This window comes from Dipodomys merriami, unplaced genomic scaffold, assembly GCF_024711535.1.
Source record: "Dipodomys merriami isolate MVZ:Mamm:240054 unplaced genomic scaffold, mDipMer1.0.p SCAF_156, whole genome shotgun sequence".
NCBI classification, from domain to species: Eukaryota; Metazoa; Chordata; class Mammalia; order Rodentia; family Heteromyidae; genus Dipodomys; species Dipodomys merriami.
Window position 1 is genome coordinate 2,729,354 of NW_027202893.1, and position 19,483 is coordinate 2,748,836.

A 19,483-nucleotide genomic window follows, 5' to 3' on the forward strand; every position below is an offset into this window, starting at 1 on the left:
TGGGAATATACTTAACCAGTATCCTTCTGAGCATGTCTTTAGGTGATTCTGTGATTTATTTTGTAGCAAGTAAACTTTTCTTTGTTTATCTCTTTTACCAGGTATACAATGTTTACATGGCAGGAAGGCAGTTGTGTTCTAAGCGGTACCGGGAGTTTGCCATCCTACACCAGAACCTAAAGAGAGAGTTTGCCAACTTTACATTTCCTCGACTTCCGGGAAAGTGGCCATTCTCATTATCAGAACAGCAACTGGATGCCCGGCGTCGGGGGTTGGAAGAATATCTAGAAAAAGGCAAATCATTCTATTAAACTCTACTATCCTCAGTAGACATATATTCTATGTATATATTGCAAACTGTGTAGCTATGTCTCTTGAAACTCAGTAGTGAGAGTAACATAAATTTCTGAATATAAGAGTGATCTGAGCTGAGCACTAGTGGCTCACACCTGTAATCCTAGCTACTCAGGAGGCTGAGATTTGAGGATCCTGGTTCAAAGCCATTCCAGGCAGGAAAGTCTGTAAGACTCTTATTTCCAATTAACCACCAAAAAGCCAAGTAGTAGAGCTGTTGCCCAAGTGTTAGAGTGCTAGCCTTGAGCAAAAAAGCTCAGGGACAGCATCTAGGCCCTGAGCTCAAGCACCAGGACCAGTACAAAAAGTGATTTGAGCTTTGAGGCAAGACTGAAATGTCTACTACACTGATAACAGCCTGCTTTATTGGCTCCCAAAAAACTTAGCAACAGAAAAATAAAATAGTTTTTGATGCATTTGACCTTTATTTATAGAATTATATTACATATGCAAATGAAATGGAATTCCGTGCTGATTTGGGAACTAAATGAGCAGTATTTAAGGCATTTTCATCAAAATGATGTTGGTTCACTCAACATCCTACATGAAAACTCTTTATATATTTTGTTTTGTTTTGTTTTTTTGCCAGTCCTAGGCCTTGAACTCAGGGCTTGGACTGTCCCTGAGCCTCTCTGTGGTCAAGGCTAGTACTCTACAACTTCAGCCACAATGCCATTCTGGCTTTTTTTTTTTTTTTTTCTGCTTATGTGGTACTCAGGAATCGAAACCAGGGCTTCATGCATGCTAGGCAAGCACTCTGCCTCTAAGCCACATTCCCAGCCCTCTTTATAGATACTCAAGGTAGATTTGCTAAACTCTCGATAGTCTAAACGCCCCTTCTTCTAAGCAGGCTATAGTTAGAAGGCTGCTGAAGCATTTGTTTTTCTAGAATGGCAGAGAAATGACACAAATGTCCTGAGTAAGATATTTTGTTGCTTAGAGAAGAGACCTTTCCTTGCTTTTTTTTTTTTTTTTTTTTTGCTGGTCCTGGGGCTTGAACTCAGGGCCTGGGCACTGTCCCTGAACTTTTTTTTTTCCTTTTTTTTTTTTTTTTTTTTTGTCGGTTGTGGGGCCTAAACGCTGGGCCTGGGCGCTGTCCTTTAGCTTTCCAGCTGTAGACTAGCACTCTACCACTTGAGCCTCAGCCCCACTTCCGGCTTTTTCTGCTTATGTGATGTTGAGGGATCGAACCGCGGACCTCATGCATACAAGGCAAGTACTCTACCACTGTGCCACCTTCCCAGCCCCTTTTTTTTTTCTTTTGCTCAAGGCTAGCACTCTACTACTTGAGCCACAGCACCACTTCTGGCTTTTTTCTGTTTATATGGTACCAAAGAATTCAATCCAGGGCTTCATGCATGCTAGGCAAGCACTCTACCACTAAGCCACATTCCCAGCCTACTCCTTGCTATATTTTAAAATACAGGAATTATCATTGTATGTGATGTTTAATAATCTATGTCTTTATGTGCTTATGTAAAAACGAACTGACCTAGTTTAATTAAAATTAATTGGTAGGAAGTCTTACCCCCCTGAAGAAAAATCATTTCCCCCATAGAAGGTAGTTGAACTTCCTTGTCTTCTTTTAGTTTTTCCTAACATGAATTGGTCTCCAAACACAGCCCTCAGGAAGTGAGAAAGAGTACAGTTTAAAAAAAAAAAATCAAAAGTAAGCCAGGAGCTGGTGGCTCATGACTATAATCCTAGCTACTCAAGCTACTCATGAGGCTGAGATCTGAGAATTGTAATTTGAAGTCATCCTGGGCAGGAAAGTCTTATTGCCAATTAACTACCACAAAACTGGAAGTAGAGCTGTGACTCAAAGTGATAAAGTGCTACCTTGAGCAAAAAAGCTCAGGGTCAGCGCCCAGGCCCTGAGTTCAAACTCCATGATTGATCAAAAAAAATCGATATAGTATAATTATCATCATGATTTACTATCCTCAAGTGTTCAGAAATTTAACTCTTGGACTTTAGACAGTCAGCTACTTACCTCCCTGCTTTTTAGCCTTTCTATCCCTCCTTCCTCTCCTCCTTCTTTTCTTCCCTCCTTTCCTTCCTCCTTTTCCCCTAACTCTGTTTCTTCTTTTTTCTTTCAATACTAGGATTTAGCCTCATGCTTCCTAGGCACATTCTCCATTACTTGAGCTACATTCCCAGCCCTGTAGTTACTTTTAGAATAGGATGTCACGTTTGTTCTCAGGCTGGCCTGACCATGATCCTCCTATTACATTTCTGTGTATCCAGGATGACAGGTGCGTGCCACCACACTGGCAGCTTGGTTTATTCCTAACTGATTTTTTCCTTCCATTACCTTTTTTACCACCATCATTTTTGTTGTTGTTGTTGTTTTGTTTTGTTTTTAGCATGTCCATAGGTCACATCAGACTGTAAGGTTAGGTTTACATTAGCCAATTTTATTATTTTTAGCAAACTGTATCTTTGTGTTTTCTTGTTTTTCTGTGTTCTAGACCACGTTTAGATAAATGTTCATCATGCCTTTAAAAATCCCACATGTTGCCAGGTACTGGTGGCTCACATCTGTAATCCTAGCTACTCAAGAGGTGAAGATCTAAGGATCCTGGTTTGAAACCAGCCCGGGCAGGAAAGCCTGCATTATCTCCAATTAACTACCAAAAAGCCAGAAGTGGAGCGGTGAATCAAGTGGTTGAACACTAGTTCTGAGCAAAAACTCAGGGACAGCATCTAGGCCCTGAGTACTTGCCCCAGGACCAGTATCCCCCTACCCCCCCACCCCCCAAAAAAAGAAAAATCTTTTTTTTGGGCCCGGTTGTGGGGCTTGAACTCTGGGCCTGGGCACTGTCCCTCAGCTCTTCAGCTCAAGGCTAGTGCTCTACCACTTGAGCTACAGCGCCACTTCTGGTTTTTTCTTTTTGCTTATGTGGTGCTGAGGAATCAAACCCAGGGCCTCATGCATGCAAGGCAAGCGCTTTACCACTGAACCACCTTCCCAGACCCAAAAAGAAAAATCTTGCATGCCAAGAATGCATGCTACTTTATCTTTGCCTGCTATTGATGATTTGAATTTAAACCTTTACATGTTCTTGACTTTATATTCTTGGTTTTAAGACTTTAGATCTTTTATTTATTTTCCACAGTGTGTTCAATACGAGTCATTGGTGAGAGTGATATCATGCAGGAATTCCTGTCAGAATCAGATGAGGTAGGTGAAAACTCTTCAACTACTATTTTTATCATAGTTCCATATGGGAAAAAATAAATCAAAGGTATTGATTATGGGTTGAATTGCAGTAAACTCCAAAGGACTCTAATTTTTTCTGCTCCTAGTGCCAAGTCTACCTTTTCTTTGAATCCTTCTCTGATGACTCAGATCATTGATTTTTCATTCTACCAAGAACTTTTGTCTTTAGTATCAGCATATTACTGTCTCATTCTCTACCTGTCATCAGTTTGTCACTTTATATTTAGCTTACAAGACTATGAGTTACCTATAATAAGAACTAAGCCTTGATCATCTTTTATATTCCCAGTGCCTTACCTCAGTGTCAATCATATAAATAATAAATAAACAGTAATTGAATAGATTGCATGGGTAATGCCAACATTTTATTTGTTAATTATTTCATATGCATATGTATTATTTTCCTGGCTAGAGTTTAAGTGTCTTGCAGACAGGGGTTTATGGTAAAGTACAGTAGCTTGCTTCCCTACTCCTCCTACCCCCTTATCCATAGTTATAGTTTTCACAGTCTTGGTTAACTGCACTTAACTATGGTCTTAAAATATTAAATATAAAATTAAAGAAAACAAACAATTCATGAGTTTCAAATTATATGGCATTCTGAGTAGCTGTCCCATTCAGAACCTGAATCATCTTTTGTCTAACATATCTACTCTGTATAACTGTACTTCCTGTTAGTCACTTAGTAGCTAGACCAGTTATTGGATTGACTATGCTGGTATCACAGCATAGAACTACCTGTTTACTTAAATTTATTTTTGCTTGTACTGAGGTTTGAATTCAATGTCTTGCACTCACCTGCTTTGCTTGGCTGCCACTTTCCCATTTGAGCTATACCACAAGCCCTGCATTTTGCTGGTTATTTTGGAGATTGAGCCTTGCAGACATCTACTCAAGCTGGCTTCTAATCAGTCTTTTGGATATCAGCCACCTGAGTAGCAGGGATTATAGATATGAGCCACTGGCATCTAGCTTCAATCACTATTCTTTTTATTTATTTTTTTTAGTTTTGGAGGATTTATTTATTTATTTATTTATTTATTTATTTATTTATTTATTTATTTATTTTGTTGGTCGTGGGGCCTGAACTCTGGGCCTGGCTGCTGTTCTTCAGCTCTTCAGCTCACAGTGAACGTTCTGCCACTTGAGCCACAGCTCTACTTCCAGCTTTTTCTGCTTATGTGTTGCTGAGGAATCGAACCTAGGGCCTCATGCATACAAGGCAAGCACTCTATCACTGAGCCACCTTCCCAGCCATAGTTTTGGAGTTTTAAAAACTACTATGTTGTTATAAAGAAAACAGTTTCATTAGCCAGGCGCCGGTGGCTCACACCTGTAATTTTAGGTACTCAGGAGGCTGAGATCTGAGGATTTCGGTTCAAAGCCAGCCCAGGCAGGAAAGTCCATGAGACTCTTTTTTTTTTTTTTTTTTTTGTCGGTCGTGGGGCTTGAACTCTGGGCCTGAGCGTTGTCCCTTAGCTCTTCAGCTCAAGGCGAGCACTCTACCACTTGAGCTACAGCGCCACTTCCGGTTTTCTGGTGGTTTTATTGGAGATAGGAGTCTCACGGTCTCTCCTGCCCGGGCTGGCTTTGAACCGTGATCCTCAGATCTCAGCCTCCTGAGTAGCTAGGATTACAGGCGTGAGCCACCAGCGCCCGGCTCCATGAGACTCTTATCTCCAATAAACCACTAATAAATTGGAAGTGGCATTGTGGCTTAAGTGGTAGAGTGCTTGCCTTGAGCTGAAGAGTGCAGAGACAGTGTCTAGGCCCAGAGTTCAAGCCCCACTGACAAAGAAAAAAAAAAGAAAACAGTTTCATTGTTACATCTCTACTCTTGTTTATATTGTATTTCAATCAATTTCACTGCCTTTGTCACTCATTCTGCCTCTTCCTCCCCCATAATGGCACCCTCAGCTAGGTGGTGGCAGCTCACACCTGTAGTCCTAGCTACTCAGGAGGCTGAGAACTGAGGATGGCGATTCGAAGCCAGCCCGGGCAGGAAAGTCTGTGACACTCTTACCTCCAATTAATCAGAGAAAAAGCCGCAAGTGGAGCTGTGGCTCAAATGGTAGACTACTAGCCTTGAGCATAAAGAGGCTCAGGGATAGCACTAGGCCCTAAGTTCAAACCCTAGGACCAGCAAAAAAAATAATAGATAAATAAAAAATAGCACCCTCAACAAGTTTCTTTGTTTTGTTTTCATAGTTGCAAAAGAATCTATTTTAGCAGTATTTAACAATATTTAGCCTCCTTTATCTTCCCCACCAGCCAACCCCCTCCTCCAAGTAACTCTTAATAATGACTCCAGATAATAGGAATAGCTATGCTAGCAACTCATATACCAAGGAGGAGCCATAGAGTGTTTCATTTAAATTTAAAAGGTAAAAAAGTCGGGGGGGGGGTGGTGGAGAAAAAAAAAATTTAAAAAAAATTAAAAAAAGGTAAAAGTCTTTACCAATAAGAAAAATAAATCATATGCTGAGGTTGCTAAGACTTATGGTAAGATTTAATCTTGAATCTGTAAAATTGTGAAGAATAATAATTGTGAATAATAATAATAAAAGAATAATAATGCTAGTTTTGCTATAGCACCTTAAAGTGTAAAATTATAGCCATTTGCTACAAACTGGTGGCTCACACCTATAATCCTAGCTAAGACCTATCTCAAAAATAAATATGACCCTATCTCAAAAATAACCAGTGCAGAAAAGGGCTGGAGGTGTGGCTTAGTGGTAGACTGACTGCCTAGCAAGTGTGAAGCCCTAGTTTTAAACCCCAGTACTGCCAAAAGAGGCAGGTCAGTGTTACAGCTATAGTGAGTGTTAAGTACTTGGGGAAGGTGGGAGCCACATGCAATTACAGGATTTAGTACTAGCCACAGCTTCAGGCATCCACTGAGAGTCTTAGAATATATCCTTAGTAGGTAAATAGGAACTACTGCAATGCTTAGGATGCTTAGACAATGAATAGTAATTTTTCAGGTAGTAAATGAAAATGAAAATGGACTTATTCCTAGGTAGTTGGTTCTTTCAGATAAAAATTAAAAGGTGAAAAAATCCATTAGAAAAATATGATAAGTTCCTTTTTGTTTTCTTTCTTTGTGTGGTTGTCATCGTCGTCGTTCCCCCCCCCCCCATTCTGGACGTCAAATCTCATGGTAGACAGTCATTTTACCACTGATCCATACTCCCAGCCCTAGTACTTACTTTGAATCAAAGAGATTAAGAGTTGTTTATTCTTTGCTGGAAGAAAATTGGCATTAGACTAGCTGACACCCATTTTTCCTTTCAGAGATTTTTTTTCTGATTATTTCAGGAATAAGAAACAAAGTAAGGATACCATTTGAAGCAATTTCTATATCTAACCATTAAACCAGAGACCATTTGTAGGCATTGCTGCTTTCAGCTGTTTTCATTCTAATTTGTCAGTTCTGAATGGAGTGACAGAAGTGAACCAAAAATCTTATCTGGGTTTGACTTAGACCGTTCCATAGTTTTCTGTTTTGAAATGTGAACATGTTGACTTCAATATGTTTCTTATTTTCCCCTGTTCATTTTAAAGGTTAACTTCTGCTGCAGCCTAAAGTCAACTTTATGTCTTATAAATATATTGACTTTTAAGATTTCATTTCCCCCAACACTGTATTCATTGGAACTCATTTCTTCTCTATCACATAGTAGATGTTGTTTAGCTAGCATGTTATCTGGAGAGTGAAGACTTACTGGATCACAAATTCTTTGTGTTTTTCCCCTTAGAACTACAATGGTGTGTCTGATGTAGAGCTGAGAGTAGCATTACCAGATGGAACAACAGTTACAGTCCGAGTTAAAAAGAACAGTACTACAGACCAAGTGTATCAGGTAAATTAAACTTGAATAATTTGGCTTGATATTATACAATGTGAAGCTAAGAAAGATACATTAAATGAGTTAGCACATATAATGTCCTTTTGTAGTACCTAGCATACAAGAAGTTTCTTAAATTGCTATTAATATGAAAGTACTTTACCCTCCTCAAACAATGAGTAATACATATTCCAAGGTGTAGTGGTTATAATTAACTTTTCCTTTTTTTTTTTTTGGTCCGGTCGTGGGGCCTGAACTCTGGGCCTGGGCACTGTCCCTTAGCTCTTCAGCTCAAGGCTAGTGCTCTACCACTTGAGCCACAGTGCCACTTCCGGCTTTTTTCTTTTTGCTTACGTGTGCTGAGGAATCGAACCCAGGGCTTCATGCATGCAAGGCAAGCGCTCTACCACTGAGCCACCTTCCCAGCACCAACTTTTCCTTTTTTATTATAAACTTTATGATACACATAAAAACAGAATAATAGTATAATGATTTCCGTGTGTGTGTGTGTGTGTGTGTGTGTGTGTGTGTGTGTGTGTGTGTGTGTGTGTGTGTGTGTGTGTGTGTGTGTGTGTGTGTGTGTGTGTGTGTGTGTGTGTGTGTGTGTGTGTGTGTGTGTGTGTGTGTGTTTTGGGGATTAAACCAGGGCCTCACATATGCTAGTCAGGCCATTTACTACTGAGCCATATCCTTAGCTCTAATATTTAATAATTATGGGTGCCAGTGGTTCATGCCTATAATCCGAGCTACTCAGGAGGCTGAGATCTTAAGATTGCAGTTCAAAGCCAGTCTGTGCAGGAATCTGTGAGAATCTTTTTTTTTTTTTTTTTTTTGGTCAGTCATGGGGCCTGAACTCTGGGCCTGGGCACTGTCTGTCCCTCAGCTCTTCGGTTCAAGGCTAGCGATCTACCACTTGAACCACAGTGCCACTTCTGGCTTTTTCTGCTTATGTGGTGCTGAGGAATCGAACCCAGGGCCTCATGTATGCAAGGCAAGCACTCTACCACTGAGCCACCTTCCCAGCCCTCTGTAAGACTCTAATCTCCAACTTACCACAAAAAGCCAGAAGTGGCTCTGTGGCTCAAGTGGTAGAGTGCTACCTTGAGCAAAAGCTTAGGGACAACACCCCAGTGCTGAGTTTAAGCCCCAGTACCAAGACAACAAATAAATGAATTAAATATATAAATAAATAAAACCAGGCCTGAAATAATCTCAGCTTCTTGGGAATTGAAAGCAGGAGAACAGTGAATTTGAGGCCAGCCTGGGCAAAGGTAGCAGAGAGATCCTCTTTCAAAAAGGGGACTTGGGTTGAAGAAATGGCTCAAGTGGTAGAGGGCCTAACTAGCAAATGTGAAGACCCAAGTTCAAATTCCAGTTCTGCCAAAAAAGAAAAAAATCCTGAGGGCATACCTCAGGGTTAGAACACCTACTTAGTGTAATTTCCTAGTATACTCAGGGCCCTGGGTTCAATCCCCAGTACCCAAAGAATAAGTAAATAAATCACAATAAGTGAGTAAGTAACTAACTACTTAAATAAAAACAAAGAATCAAAGTATAGTCCTTAGGTCTTAATGACTTATGTTAAATGTAGGCTGAATATGTGAAACAATATTTAACTATTTTTGTTGTTGTTGTTGCCAGTCCTGGGGCTTGAACTCTGGGCCTGGTCTCTGTTCCTGAGCTTCTTTTGCTCAAGGCTAGCACACTACCACTTGAGCCACAGGGCCACTTCCAGCTTTTTCTGAATAGTTTATTATAGATAAAAGTCTCACAGACTTTCCTGCCTAGACTGGCTTTGAACCCTGATCTTCAGATCTCAACCTCCTGAGTAGCTAGGATTACAGGCATGAGCCACCAACACCTGGCTGTTTTCTTCTTAACACCTGTGCTAGCAAGCACTTTTCTTGCAAGTGGTGTCAAATAAAGACCTTTCTATGAAAAACTTATGTAAAACATAGCTTTTTGGGTCATGTACAGAGGGTTTCCCCCCTACTTAAGTATGCATGTGTGCACGTACACTTATGAAGCCAAAATGATAAACCGTCTGTCTTTACCCTCACCTCTACATGCATATACTTGCCTTTTCCCACAATGATGTCTGATTTACTTGTCCTGAATCATTCTATCCTGTTTAAACTTTAGGCTATTGCAGCAAAGGTTGGCATGGACAGCACAACAGTGAATTACTTTGCCTTATTTGAAGTGATCAATCATTCCTTTGGTAAGTTCTAGTAGCTATTAAGTTTTATTTTGAGGCCCTTTTATTCTAATACTGTTGGGTAGAAACTATTTTTTCCAAAGAAGTGCTTGAAGACAAGGTAAGATCCCACTCTTTGGGACTGTCTCTAACAAGCAGAGCAGGCAGATCCTGGGAAACCTGGTCATAAGGATGCCTGATCACTCTAGGTTCTTTTTCTTTTGTCAGTCTATATAGGTTATACCCAGGTCAGGATCACATAATTTCTTGGTTTTTGTTTTTTTGGGGGGTCCAGTCGTGGGGCCTGAACTCTGGGCCTGGGCGCTGTCCCCCAGTTCTTGCTCAAGGCTAGGGCTCTACCACTTGAGCCACTGCACCACTTCCAGCTTTTTCTTTTTGCTATGTGGTGCTGAGGAATCGAACTTGGGGCCTCATGCATGTAAGGCAAGCACTCTACCACTGAGCCACCTTCCCAGCCCCAGGATCACATAATTTCTTGAGATTTTTTTTTTTTTGGCCAGTCCTGGGCCTGAACTCTAGGCCTGAATGTTGTCCCTTAGCTCTTCAGCTCAAGGCTAGTGCTCTACCACTTAAGCCACATCACCACTTCTGGCTTTTTCTGCTAATGTGTTGCAGAGGAATCGAACCCATGGCCTCATGCATGCAAGGCAAGCACTCTACAACTGAACCATTTTCCCAGCCCCTTGAGTTGGTTTTTTAAATAAGAGATTCAAAATTCATATATTACAATGAAACAGCTTTAAAGGGAATGTTCTATTTAGCCACATGCAGTCAAGGTAGGGTACTTAATGCTTTTTGTAAAGCTTTTTTAGAATACCTTTTTTTTGTTTTCAGAAGTTAGAAATATATTTAAAAGCCTTTCTTTTAATGTTTATTTTAAGTTGCTGTGTGAATAGTTTTTTTTTTTTTTCTTTCTTTCTTTTTTTTTTGCCAGTCCTGGGGCTTGAACTCAGGGCCTGGGCACTGTCCGTGAGCTTTTTTAGCTCCAGGCTAGCACTCTACCACTTAAGCCACAGTGCCACTTCTGGCTTTTTTCTATTTATGTGGTACTGAGGAATTGAACCCAGGGCTTCATGCATTCTAGGCAAGTACTCTTAATACTAAGCCACATTCCCAGCTCCTGTGAATAGATTTCTTCTCCCTGAAACACTTTATTACAAGGTAACAGGAAGTTTCTTTTTTATTTTATAGAAGCTGGGAGTGATATCATAGTCACATTGGTTGTATTGAAGCCACACAAGGGAGGTTTCAGTGCAACCAAGGGCTTGCTCTGAATGACAGAGATTTCCAGTAGTTTATGAGTCTCTTCCATATCATATATGCACAGGGCCCACACAAGAAACAGCAGATAATATTGGCTGGTGGTTAGATCTTCCTCATCTCAGAATGAGGAAAGCTTGGGAGGTTTCAGTAGCTTTGCCTTTTCAAGGACAAGGTAGAATAACTTTCAATTCCCCTGAAGCAACTAACTATTATTTTTCTTCCTAACGCAACAGCCTAATAGGCAGGTATAAATTGTTCTGCAAAAAATTAGTAAGGTACTAGGATACTCAGATTCTAATCTTATCCATTTCTAATCATTAATTTCATTTTCTATAAAATGAGAAATATTAAATCTGTCTCTTTCAGTGTTACAAAACCATGTAAAGCATTAGGAGGAAAACTCAGTAAAGGTAATATTGAAATTAAAAGTGGTTAGTGAAGTGTGATGATGGCTGCCTATAATCCCTAGAATTTAAATTGTGAGAACATGAATTCAAAACCAACTTGAACTGCATAGTAAGACCCTGTCTCAAAAAGAAAAAAATGTAATTCCAGTTACTTGGGAGGCCAAGATAGGAAGATTGTTATTCCAGGCCAGCCAGCTGAGGCAAAGAGTTAGTGATACCCCGTCTCACAGAATAATGTGGAGTCAAGTGCCAGTGGCTCATACCTATAATATTAGGTACTTGGGGGTCTGAGGTCTGGAGAGTCATAGTCAAAGCTAGCCTAAATAAAAACATTCACAAGGGCTGGGAAGGTGGCTCAGTGGTAGAGCGCTTGCCTTGCATGCCTGAGGCCCTGGGTTCGATTCCTCAGTACCACATAAGCAAAAAGAAAAAGCCGGAAGTGGCGCTGTGGCTCAAGTGGTAGAGAGCTAGCCTTGAGCTGAAGAGCTGAGGGACAGTGCCCAGGCCCAGAGTTCAGGCCCACAACCGGACCCCCCCCCAAAAAAAAAAAAAAACAACAAAAAACCATTCACAAGATCCTTTCTCAGCCAGTAGCTGAGTGTAGTAACCCATGCCTTTCATCCTAGCTACCCGAGAGACTGAGATTTGAAGGATAGTGGTTCTAGGCCAACTTGAGCATCAAAGTCCTCCACACTGCCTCTCAATGGAAGAAGCTGGGTACTGTGACATGTGCCTGTCATCCCAATTATAGCAGGATCACAGTCCAAGTATGTGTCCAGACTGGAAGTGAGATCCTATCTCAAAAGTAACCAGTGCAAAAAAAATGAGAGTGGAGGCTTGGCTCAGAGGTAGAGCACCTTCCTAGCAACTGTGAGGCCATAATTCAGACCTAACTACTGCCAAAAGAAAAAGAAGAAATTAAACATGAGGTTGTTTTATTTTTCTGTATGATGTTAGGAAGAAGTAACCTAAGAATATATGTTAACTGTGATGCCTTATATTTTCTGGAGTAGGTAGAAAAAGCCTTTGAGCTCTTCGTAATAAAAACTGTTTATTGAAAAAAGCCTCAAGAAAGACTCTAAATGCCCAATAGGTAGATAAGGGGAGATTTGCTTTGAAGTTATTTAGTGTCTATCAGCTATAATTAACTGGATCATGGGTCAAGATTATTCTCTCTCTCTCTTTTTTTTTTTTTTTTTGCATTTGTGGTCTTTACAGCCTTTATGTTAACTTAAGGACCCTACCACTCAATTGATAGATTTTACTTTTTACTCACTTTGAGGCTTGACTGACCATAGTCATAGTTAGAAGGGATAAATTTGGTTATACACGTGGTTATTTTGTGCTCCTATATAACCACTCCCTGAAGAATTTGAGCTGATGCTCTAGATATGCTCACCTACTGTTCTTGATCTGCCTTGCATAGCTTATATAAGAGAAACTTCTTATATGCCTTTTCACTCCAGTGTTCTCTATTCTGTCTTCTTTAGTACGTAAGCTGGCACCTAATGAATTTCCTCATAAACTCTACGTCCAGAATTATACATCTGCTGTGCCAGGCACCTGCCTGACAATTCGAAAGTGGCTTTTTACAACAGAAGAAGAAATCCTCTTAAATGACAATGACCTTGCTGTTACGTATTTCTTTCATCAGGTGAGTAAATTGCTAATCCTAAAAGACCTGGTTCTTTTTCTGTTTGTATACCGTTGGTAATTTACCAATTTTGTGTGGGTCCTTTAGTCTGAGTTACATTTGTAAAGTGTTCTATCCCATTTTAAGATATATAAATGGTAGAGATATCCTGGAGTTTCAGACAATTATTTTAATTTTTAAAATATTTTTATTATTATAAAGGTGATGTACAGAGGTATATTTTAATTTTTAACAAAAGAAAAGCATTATACTTCATGAATATCACAGATGCTGTGTGTCCGCTAAAAATAAAGTGTCTGGGTTTTGTTCTTGTTGGGGGAGGGTGTTTTTAGGCTCTTTAAAAATTGTTATAAAGGTGATGTACAGAGGGGTTACAGTTACATAAGTCAGGTAATGAGTACATTTCTTTTTGGACAATGGTTACCCTCTTCCTCACTCTCTCCCAGTTTTTCTCTCCCATGCCACTCACAAGTTGTTCATTTTCAGCATAGTGTCTAGTGAGTACCACTGCAGTGTGTTTTTCCTCTGTTCTCAAGCCATAACCAAGACTTCTGTGACCTCATAAGGTATGGGATTTCTCCCCACCAGCAAGCAAGCAATTTTAAGTGGATACAAGCTGGTCATTGTCTTAATTTAGTTCTGACACTATTTTTTTTTTTGGTCCAGTCCTGGGCCTGAACTCTGGTCCTGGGCGCTGTCCCTCTGCTCTTCAGCTCAAGGCTAGCCCTTTGCCACTTGAGCCACAGTGCCACTTCTGGCTTTTTTTCCTGCTTATGTGGTGCTGAGGAATCGAACCCAGAGCCTCATGCATGCAAGGCAAGTGCTCTCCACTGAGCCACCTTCCCAGCCCCAGTTCTGACACTATTTGAAACTTGTGACCTGGCTACAAGTTGAAGTTGCCATGTTTCCTTCTGGTTTGAATAATTTTCTAGAGCAGCTCAGAGAACTCAAAGGACTACTTTACTTAACACTTACTACTTTACTATTAAGGATATTTTAGAGGATACAAATCATCAAGAAGTAACAGAGATACTGAAAAGACTTGAGAGGCACAGGACCTTCCATCCCCTTGGAGCTGACTGTACCACATTCCTACAGATGAGTTTCTATTTGCCTTCTTGCAAACTTTCATTCACATATTTAGCAGTCTTTTTTTTTTTTTTGCCAGTCATGGTGCCTGAACTCTGGGCCTGGGCACTGTCCCTCAGCTCTTCAGCTCAAGGCTAGTGCTCTACCACTTGAGCCACAGCACCACTTCCAGCTTTTTCTGCTTATGTGGTACTGAGGAATCGAACCCAGGGCCTCATGTGTGCAAGGCAAGCACTCTTACCACTGAGCCACCTTCCCAGCCCCATATTTAGCAGTCTTTAGTCCAGGAACTTCCAGAACCTTATCCTTTTGTATTTTGGATTTATTTTATAGACTTTATTGCATGAGTATGACTGAAGTATAAACAACCATGTTGAAATATGATTGGTGTGAAAGAAATAACTGTATTGCAAAGCTCATAGAACTCATAAATGTTTTTTGTTTTTTGGGGGTTTTTTTGGGTCCGGTCATGGGGCCTGAACTCTGGGCCTGGGCGCTGTCCCTCAGCTCTTCAGCTCAAGGCGAGCACTCTTCCACTTGAGCCACAGCGCCACTTCCGGCTTTTTTCTTTTTGCTTATGTGGTGCTGAGGAATTGAACCCAGGGCCTCATGCATGCAAGGCATGCTCTACCTCTGAGTCAACTTCCCAGCCCCAGAACTCATAAATGTTATAGACTGTGATAGACAATTTGCTCCAGGAAAGTTAGAATGTGTTTGTGACTAACTGAGCATCACTATCCCACAATACTGTGAAATTTGGGAAATTATGTAACCACTTAATCACAACAAAAAATGTGAAAAAAATAAAAAAACAAAAAAAAAATATTACCAGGTTAAAAAAAAAGAAATATGTGCTGGGAAGGTGGCTCAGTGGTAGAGCGCTTGCCTTGCATGCCTGAGGCCCTGGGTTCGATTCCTCAGCACCACATAAGCAAAAAGAAAAAAGCCGGAAGTGGTGCTGTGGCTCAAGTGGTAGAGCGCTAGCCTTGAGCTGAAGAGCTGAGGGACAGTGCCCAGGCCCAGAGTTCAGGCCCCACAACCGGACCCAAAAAAAAAAAAAAAGAAGAAGAAAAAAAAAGAAATATGATTGGGCAAAAAAAGGTATGATCTGTAATGTTAATGGACGGTGATGGTAGCCAGCAAGGACTGTTCAGTTTCTTCTTGGCCTCTCTCTGCAGTACTTGTTCCTGGTAGGCATAAGGCAGTATTCCTTTTAAAATGGGAGCTTTATTATCAGAATTTTATCGTGGCCAGTTCCAGGACAATAAGGCAGGAGATTAGAGTATATTTTTAGTTTCTGTAACATACTTTGTATTTACTTCCCATGTCTCTCTTATATTTGGTTATAGTGTTCCTATTTAATTGTTCAGATTTCCACAATATCTTTTTAATTTCCCAATATCAAAGGTAGGACACTAGCTCTCCTCTTCCCCCATTCCTACCACATACCCATATTCTTTTCATTTCTCCTACCCTTTGATAGAGTCAGATTATATTTGTTCAGTCATTCAGTGCTTACATGACTATGACACTAAATAAATTTACAGCTGAGATAATAAATACTGTCCTTTTCATTCTTTTATATCATTTTGATTTCCCTCTAATAGGTTTACCCCTTTTTCATTTAGCTTAGTCTGTTTAGTATTTACAGTTTTTCGGTTCTATACTCTTTCTAGTTGTTTCAGTCTACTCTAAGTACGTTCAAATCCATCTGATATTTCAGCAGATTCCATTTTCAGAAGAAATCTCTTAGGAGCCTTTTGTCCAATCTCAGTCTAAACTGGTGGCCTGCACTTAGGTATACAGCTTTGCACCATCACCAACAGGGATATCCTGTTTCTAGTGTTTGGATATGTGTCCTTTTTCTTCTTTTCCTTTACTCCCTTAGTTTGGGAGAATAGATCCTCAGAGTCTTTCAAGAAAAGAAGGTACATAGAAGATTACCGTAAATGTCTGAAGATGTCTTCACACTTGATGTTAGGGTTAGGTACAGAATTCTAGCTTAAACTTATTTTCCTTCTTTCTTTCTCTCTTTTTTCTGTGTCAGTCCTGCAGCTTGAATTCAGAGCTTAGGCATTGTCTGCACTTTACCACTTGAGCAATAGCTCCACTTCTGGCTTTTTTTGTTGGTTAATTGGAGGTGAGAGGATTACAGGTGTGAACCACCAGTGCCTGGCTCTTCCTTCTAAAATTTTAAAGTATTATTTTCTGGTTTTCAGTATTGCTGTTAGGAAGTCTGAACCCATTCTTATTTTTATCGTTTATGTGATCTCTTTTCTTAAGTTTATAAGATTGATAGTCTTCATTGATCTCAATTTTTACAGTCATGTGCTTGCTAAGGATTTATTTTTACTTATTATGTTGGCCCTTCTGTGGAAAATTTGTGCCTTTTCTGATACGTAAGATTTGGTTGTTGGTGGTGGTGGTCATGGGACTTGAACTCAGGATCTGAGTGCTGTCCTTGAACTTTTTCACTCAAGCCTAGTGGGCCACAGTGCCACCTCTGGTTTTCTGGTAGTTAATTGGAGATTGCAGACTTTCCTGCCCAGGCTGGCTCCAAACCATGATCCTCAAATCTCAGCCTCCTGCGTAGCTAGAGTTATAGGTATGAGCTACCAGATCCCAGCCTGTCAGAATTTTAAAGTTATTAAAATGATAACTTCTAATCTTTTCTTTTCTCTTTTAGAACTTTTTTGATATCAGATTTCTTTGTATATGCTGTCATTTTTTCATCTTCTCTCTCCCATTTTAATTTTCTTTGCCTTCTTGCTCTACTTTCTTTTTTTTTTTTTTTTTTTTGTCAGTCATGGGCCTGAACTCTGCGCCTGGGCGCTGTCCCTCAGCTCTTCAGCTCAAGGCTAGCGCTCGACCACTTGAGCTACAGCACCACTTCCGGCTTTTTCTGCTTATGTGGTGCTGAGGAATTGAACCCAGGGCTTCATGCATGCAAGACAAGCACTCTACCACTGAGCCACCTTCCCAGCCCCTCTTGCTCTACTTTCTAGAAGACTAGATTTCTAGATTTAGCTTCTGGCCCTTAATTATTGACTTTTTTATGTAAACTTTTATTTTTAGTTTCTAAAGGCTTTCTTTTGTTGTCAGAATATCCTTTTTATATGCAACATTTGATTCTTGTTTTGTGGCTATAATATTTTTAACTTCTGGAGAATATTAAAAAATAGCTTTTTTTAAAACTAGGGGTGGTGGTACATGCCTGTAAATTTGAACACTCAGAAGGCAGCAGCTGGATGAGTTTGATGTCAGAGCATGACATTTCTCAAAAAACAGCAACAAATCTTAATATTTTTTATTAGCATACATTAGTTATACAAGAGAGAATAGTTGGAGGATGTTCGTTATGTTTCTATAGCATGGATACAATGGACCTCATCAACTTTGACCCTTTATCACTCTCCATTATTCCTTCTTTACCATTTTTTAGAATATTTTCAAAACAGTCCATTGAGCAGGGGGAGAGAGGAGTTAGGGAAGTGGGGAGGGGCGGGATAGTAGGGGAAAAACAAAGGAGGGGGCAACAATGCTGGAAAGGAAATGTACTCATTACCTTACTCATGTAACTGTAACCCCTCTGTACTGTATCTTTACAATAAAAAATAGTTCATTGTACTGGTGTATGTGTGCGTGCGTGCGTGTGTGTGTGTGTGTGTGTGTGTGTGTGTGTGTGTGTGTGTGGTGTGTGTGTATGTGTGTGTGTGTGTGTGTGGTAATACTTTGTTTTTTTTCCCCCAGTCCTGGGGCTTGAACTCAGGGCCTGAGCACTGTCCATGAGCTTCTTTTGCTCAAGGCTAACACTCTACCACTTGAACTATAGTACCACATCCAGCTTTTTTTGTGTATGTGATACTGAGGAATTGAACCCAGGGCTTCATGCATGCTAGGCAAGCACTCTACCACTAAGCCACATGCCCAGCCCTCAGACTCAGGTTTTTTTGTTTGTTTGTTTTTTGTTTTTGGGTCCGGTCGTGGGGCCTGAACTCTGGGCCTGGGCACTGTCCCTCAACTCTTCAGCTCAAGGCTAGCACTCTACCACTTGAGCCACAGCGCCACTTCCGGCTTTTTTCTTTTTCTTATGTGGTGCTGAGGAATCGAACCCAGGGCCTCATGCATGCAAAGCAAGCGCTCTACCACTGAGCCACCTTCCCAGACCCTCAGACTCAGTTTTGAACAAGACAGGTAAGGAAGCTGTATGCTGATGGCTCAGGTCTGTAATCCTAGCTACTCAGGAGGCTGGGATCTGAGGATCATGGTTCAAAGCCAGCCTGGACAGGAAAATACATGAAACTCATCTCCAGTAAACCATCAGAAAACCAGAAGTGGTGTTTTGACTCAAGTGGTAGAGCGCTCACCTTTAGCTGAAGAGCTGAGGGACAGCGCTTAGGCCCAGAGTTCAAGCCCCATGACCGACAAAAAAAACAAAAAACAAAAAAACAAAGAATTTGAAATAGGGAACAAAGTGTTATGTATAAAGAAGTTCACTGCAGCAATGCTGTACTGTGGCTCAAGTGGTAGAGCATTCACCTTGAGCAAAAGAAGCTCAGGGACAACATTCAGGCCCAGTTCAAGGCCCATGACTGGCAAAAGAGAGGGTCGGGTGGGGGGGGGAGATTACAGAAGGATAATAAATAATTGCTTAAAATTTTTTTTTTTTTTGGTTGTGGGGCCTGAGCTCTGGCCTGGGCACTGTCCCTCAGCTCTTCAGCTGTAGACTACCACTTTACCACTTCAGCCTCAGCCCCACTTCTGGCCTTTTCTGCTTATGTGGTGTTGAGGAATCGAACCGAAGGCTTCATGCATGCAAGGCAAGCAACTCTACCACTGAGCCACCTTCCCAGCCCCTTGCTGAACTCTGGGCCTTGGCACTGTACTTGAGCATTTTTTTACTCAAGGCTGGCATTCTACCACTTGAGCCACAGCTCTACTTTTGGCTTTTTGGTGATTAATTGAAGATAATAGTCCCAGGGACTTTTCTGCCTGAGCTGGCTTCAAACCATGATCCTCAGATCTTAGCCTCCTGAGTAGCTAGGATTACAGGTATGAGCCATCAGTGCCCAGTCATGCATCTTTAATTGAATAAATTTTAGATGTTTATTTTTCTGTTTAGTGATAGTTAAGCAATATAATCGTGATTTGAAATGAAAGAGACAAGCATTTTTCTGCCTGCTGTACAAGAAATCTTAGATTAATCAACTCTTGACTAACCACTACCTTGGGGAAATGTTCATGAAATGTTTAAATGGTATGAGACAGACACTATTTTAGGTTCTAAGGATTTAAACAAAAAGAAATATAGTATTTTTACTTACATATATTTTTATTTGCTGTAGTTCAAATGGTAGAGTGCCATCTTTGGTCAAAAAGCCAAGTTAGTTAAATATCACTTTAAGTGATATTATCTTCAAGGGATCA

At 40.5% G+C, this 19,483-nt stretch overlaps 1 protein-coding gene across 2 annotated transcripts in view; it reads left to right on the top strand.

Moving 5' to 3' along the window:
• The window catches only part of LOC138827513 (sorting nexin-27), a 74,827-nt gene that overhangs the window by 37,500 nt on the left and 17,844 nt on the right, over window positions 1-19,483 (top strand). For both annotated transcript variants that reach the window (XM_070023099.1, XM_070023097.1), the window contains exons 3-7: window positions 102-294; window positions 3,474-3,538; window positions 7,336-7,440; window positions 9,568-9,646; window positions 12,804-12,967. In XM_070023099.1, coding sequence (XP_069879200.1) covers window positions 102-294; window positions 3,474-3,538; window positions 7,336-7,440; window positions 9,568-9,646; window positions 12,804-12,967 — 606 coding nt within the window. The remainder of the gene's footprint in view (window positions 1-101; window positions 295-3,473; window positions 3,539-7,335; window positions 7,441-9,567; window positions 9,647-12,803; window positions 12,968-19,483) is intronic.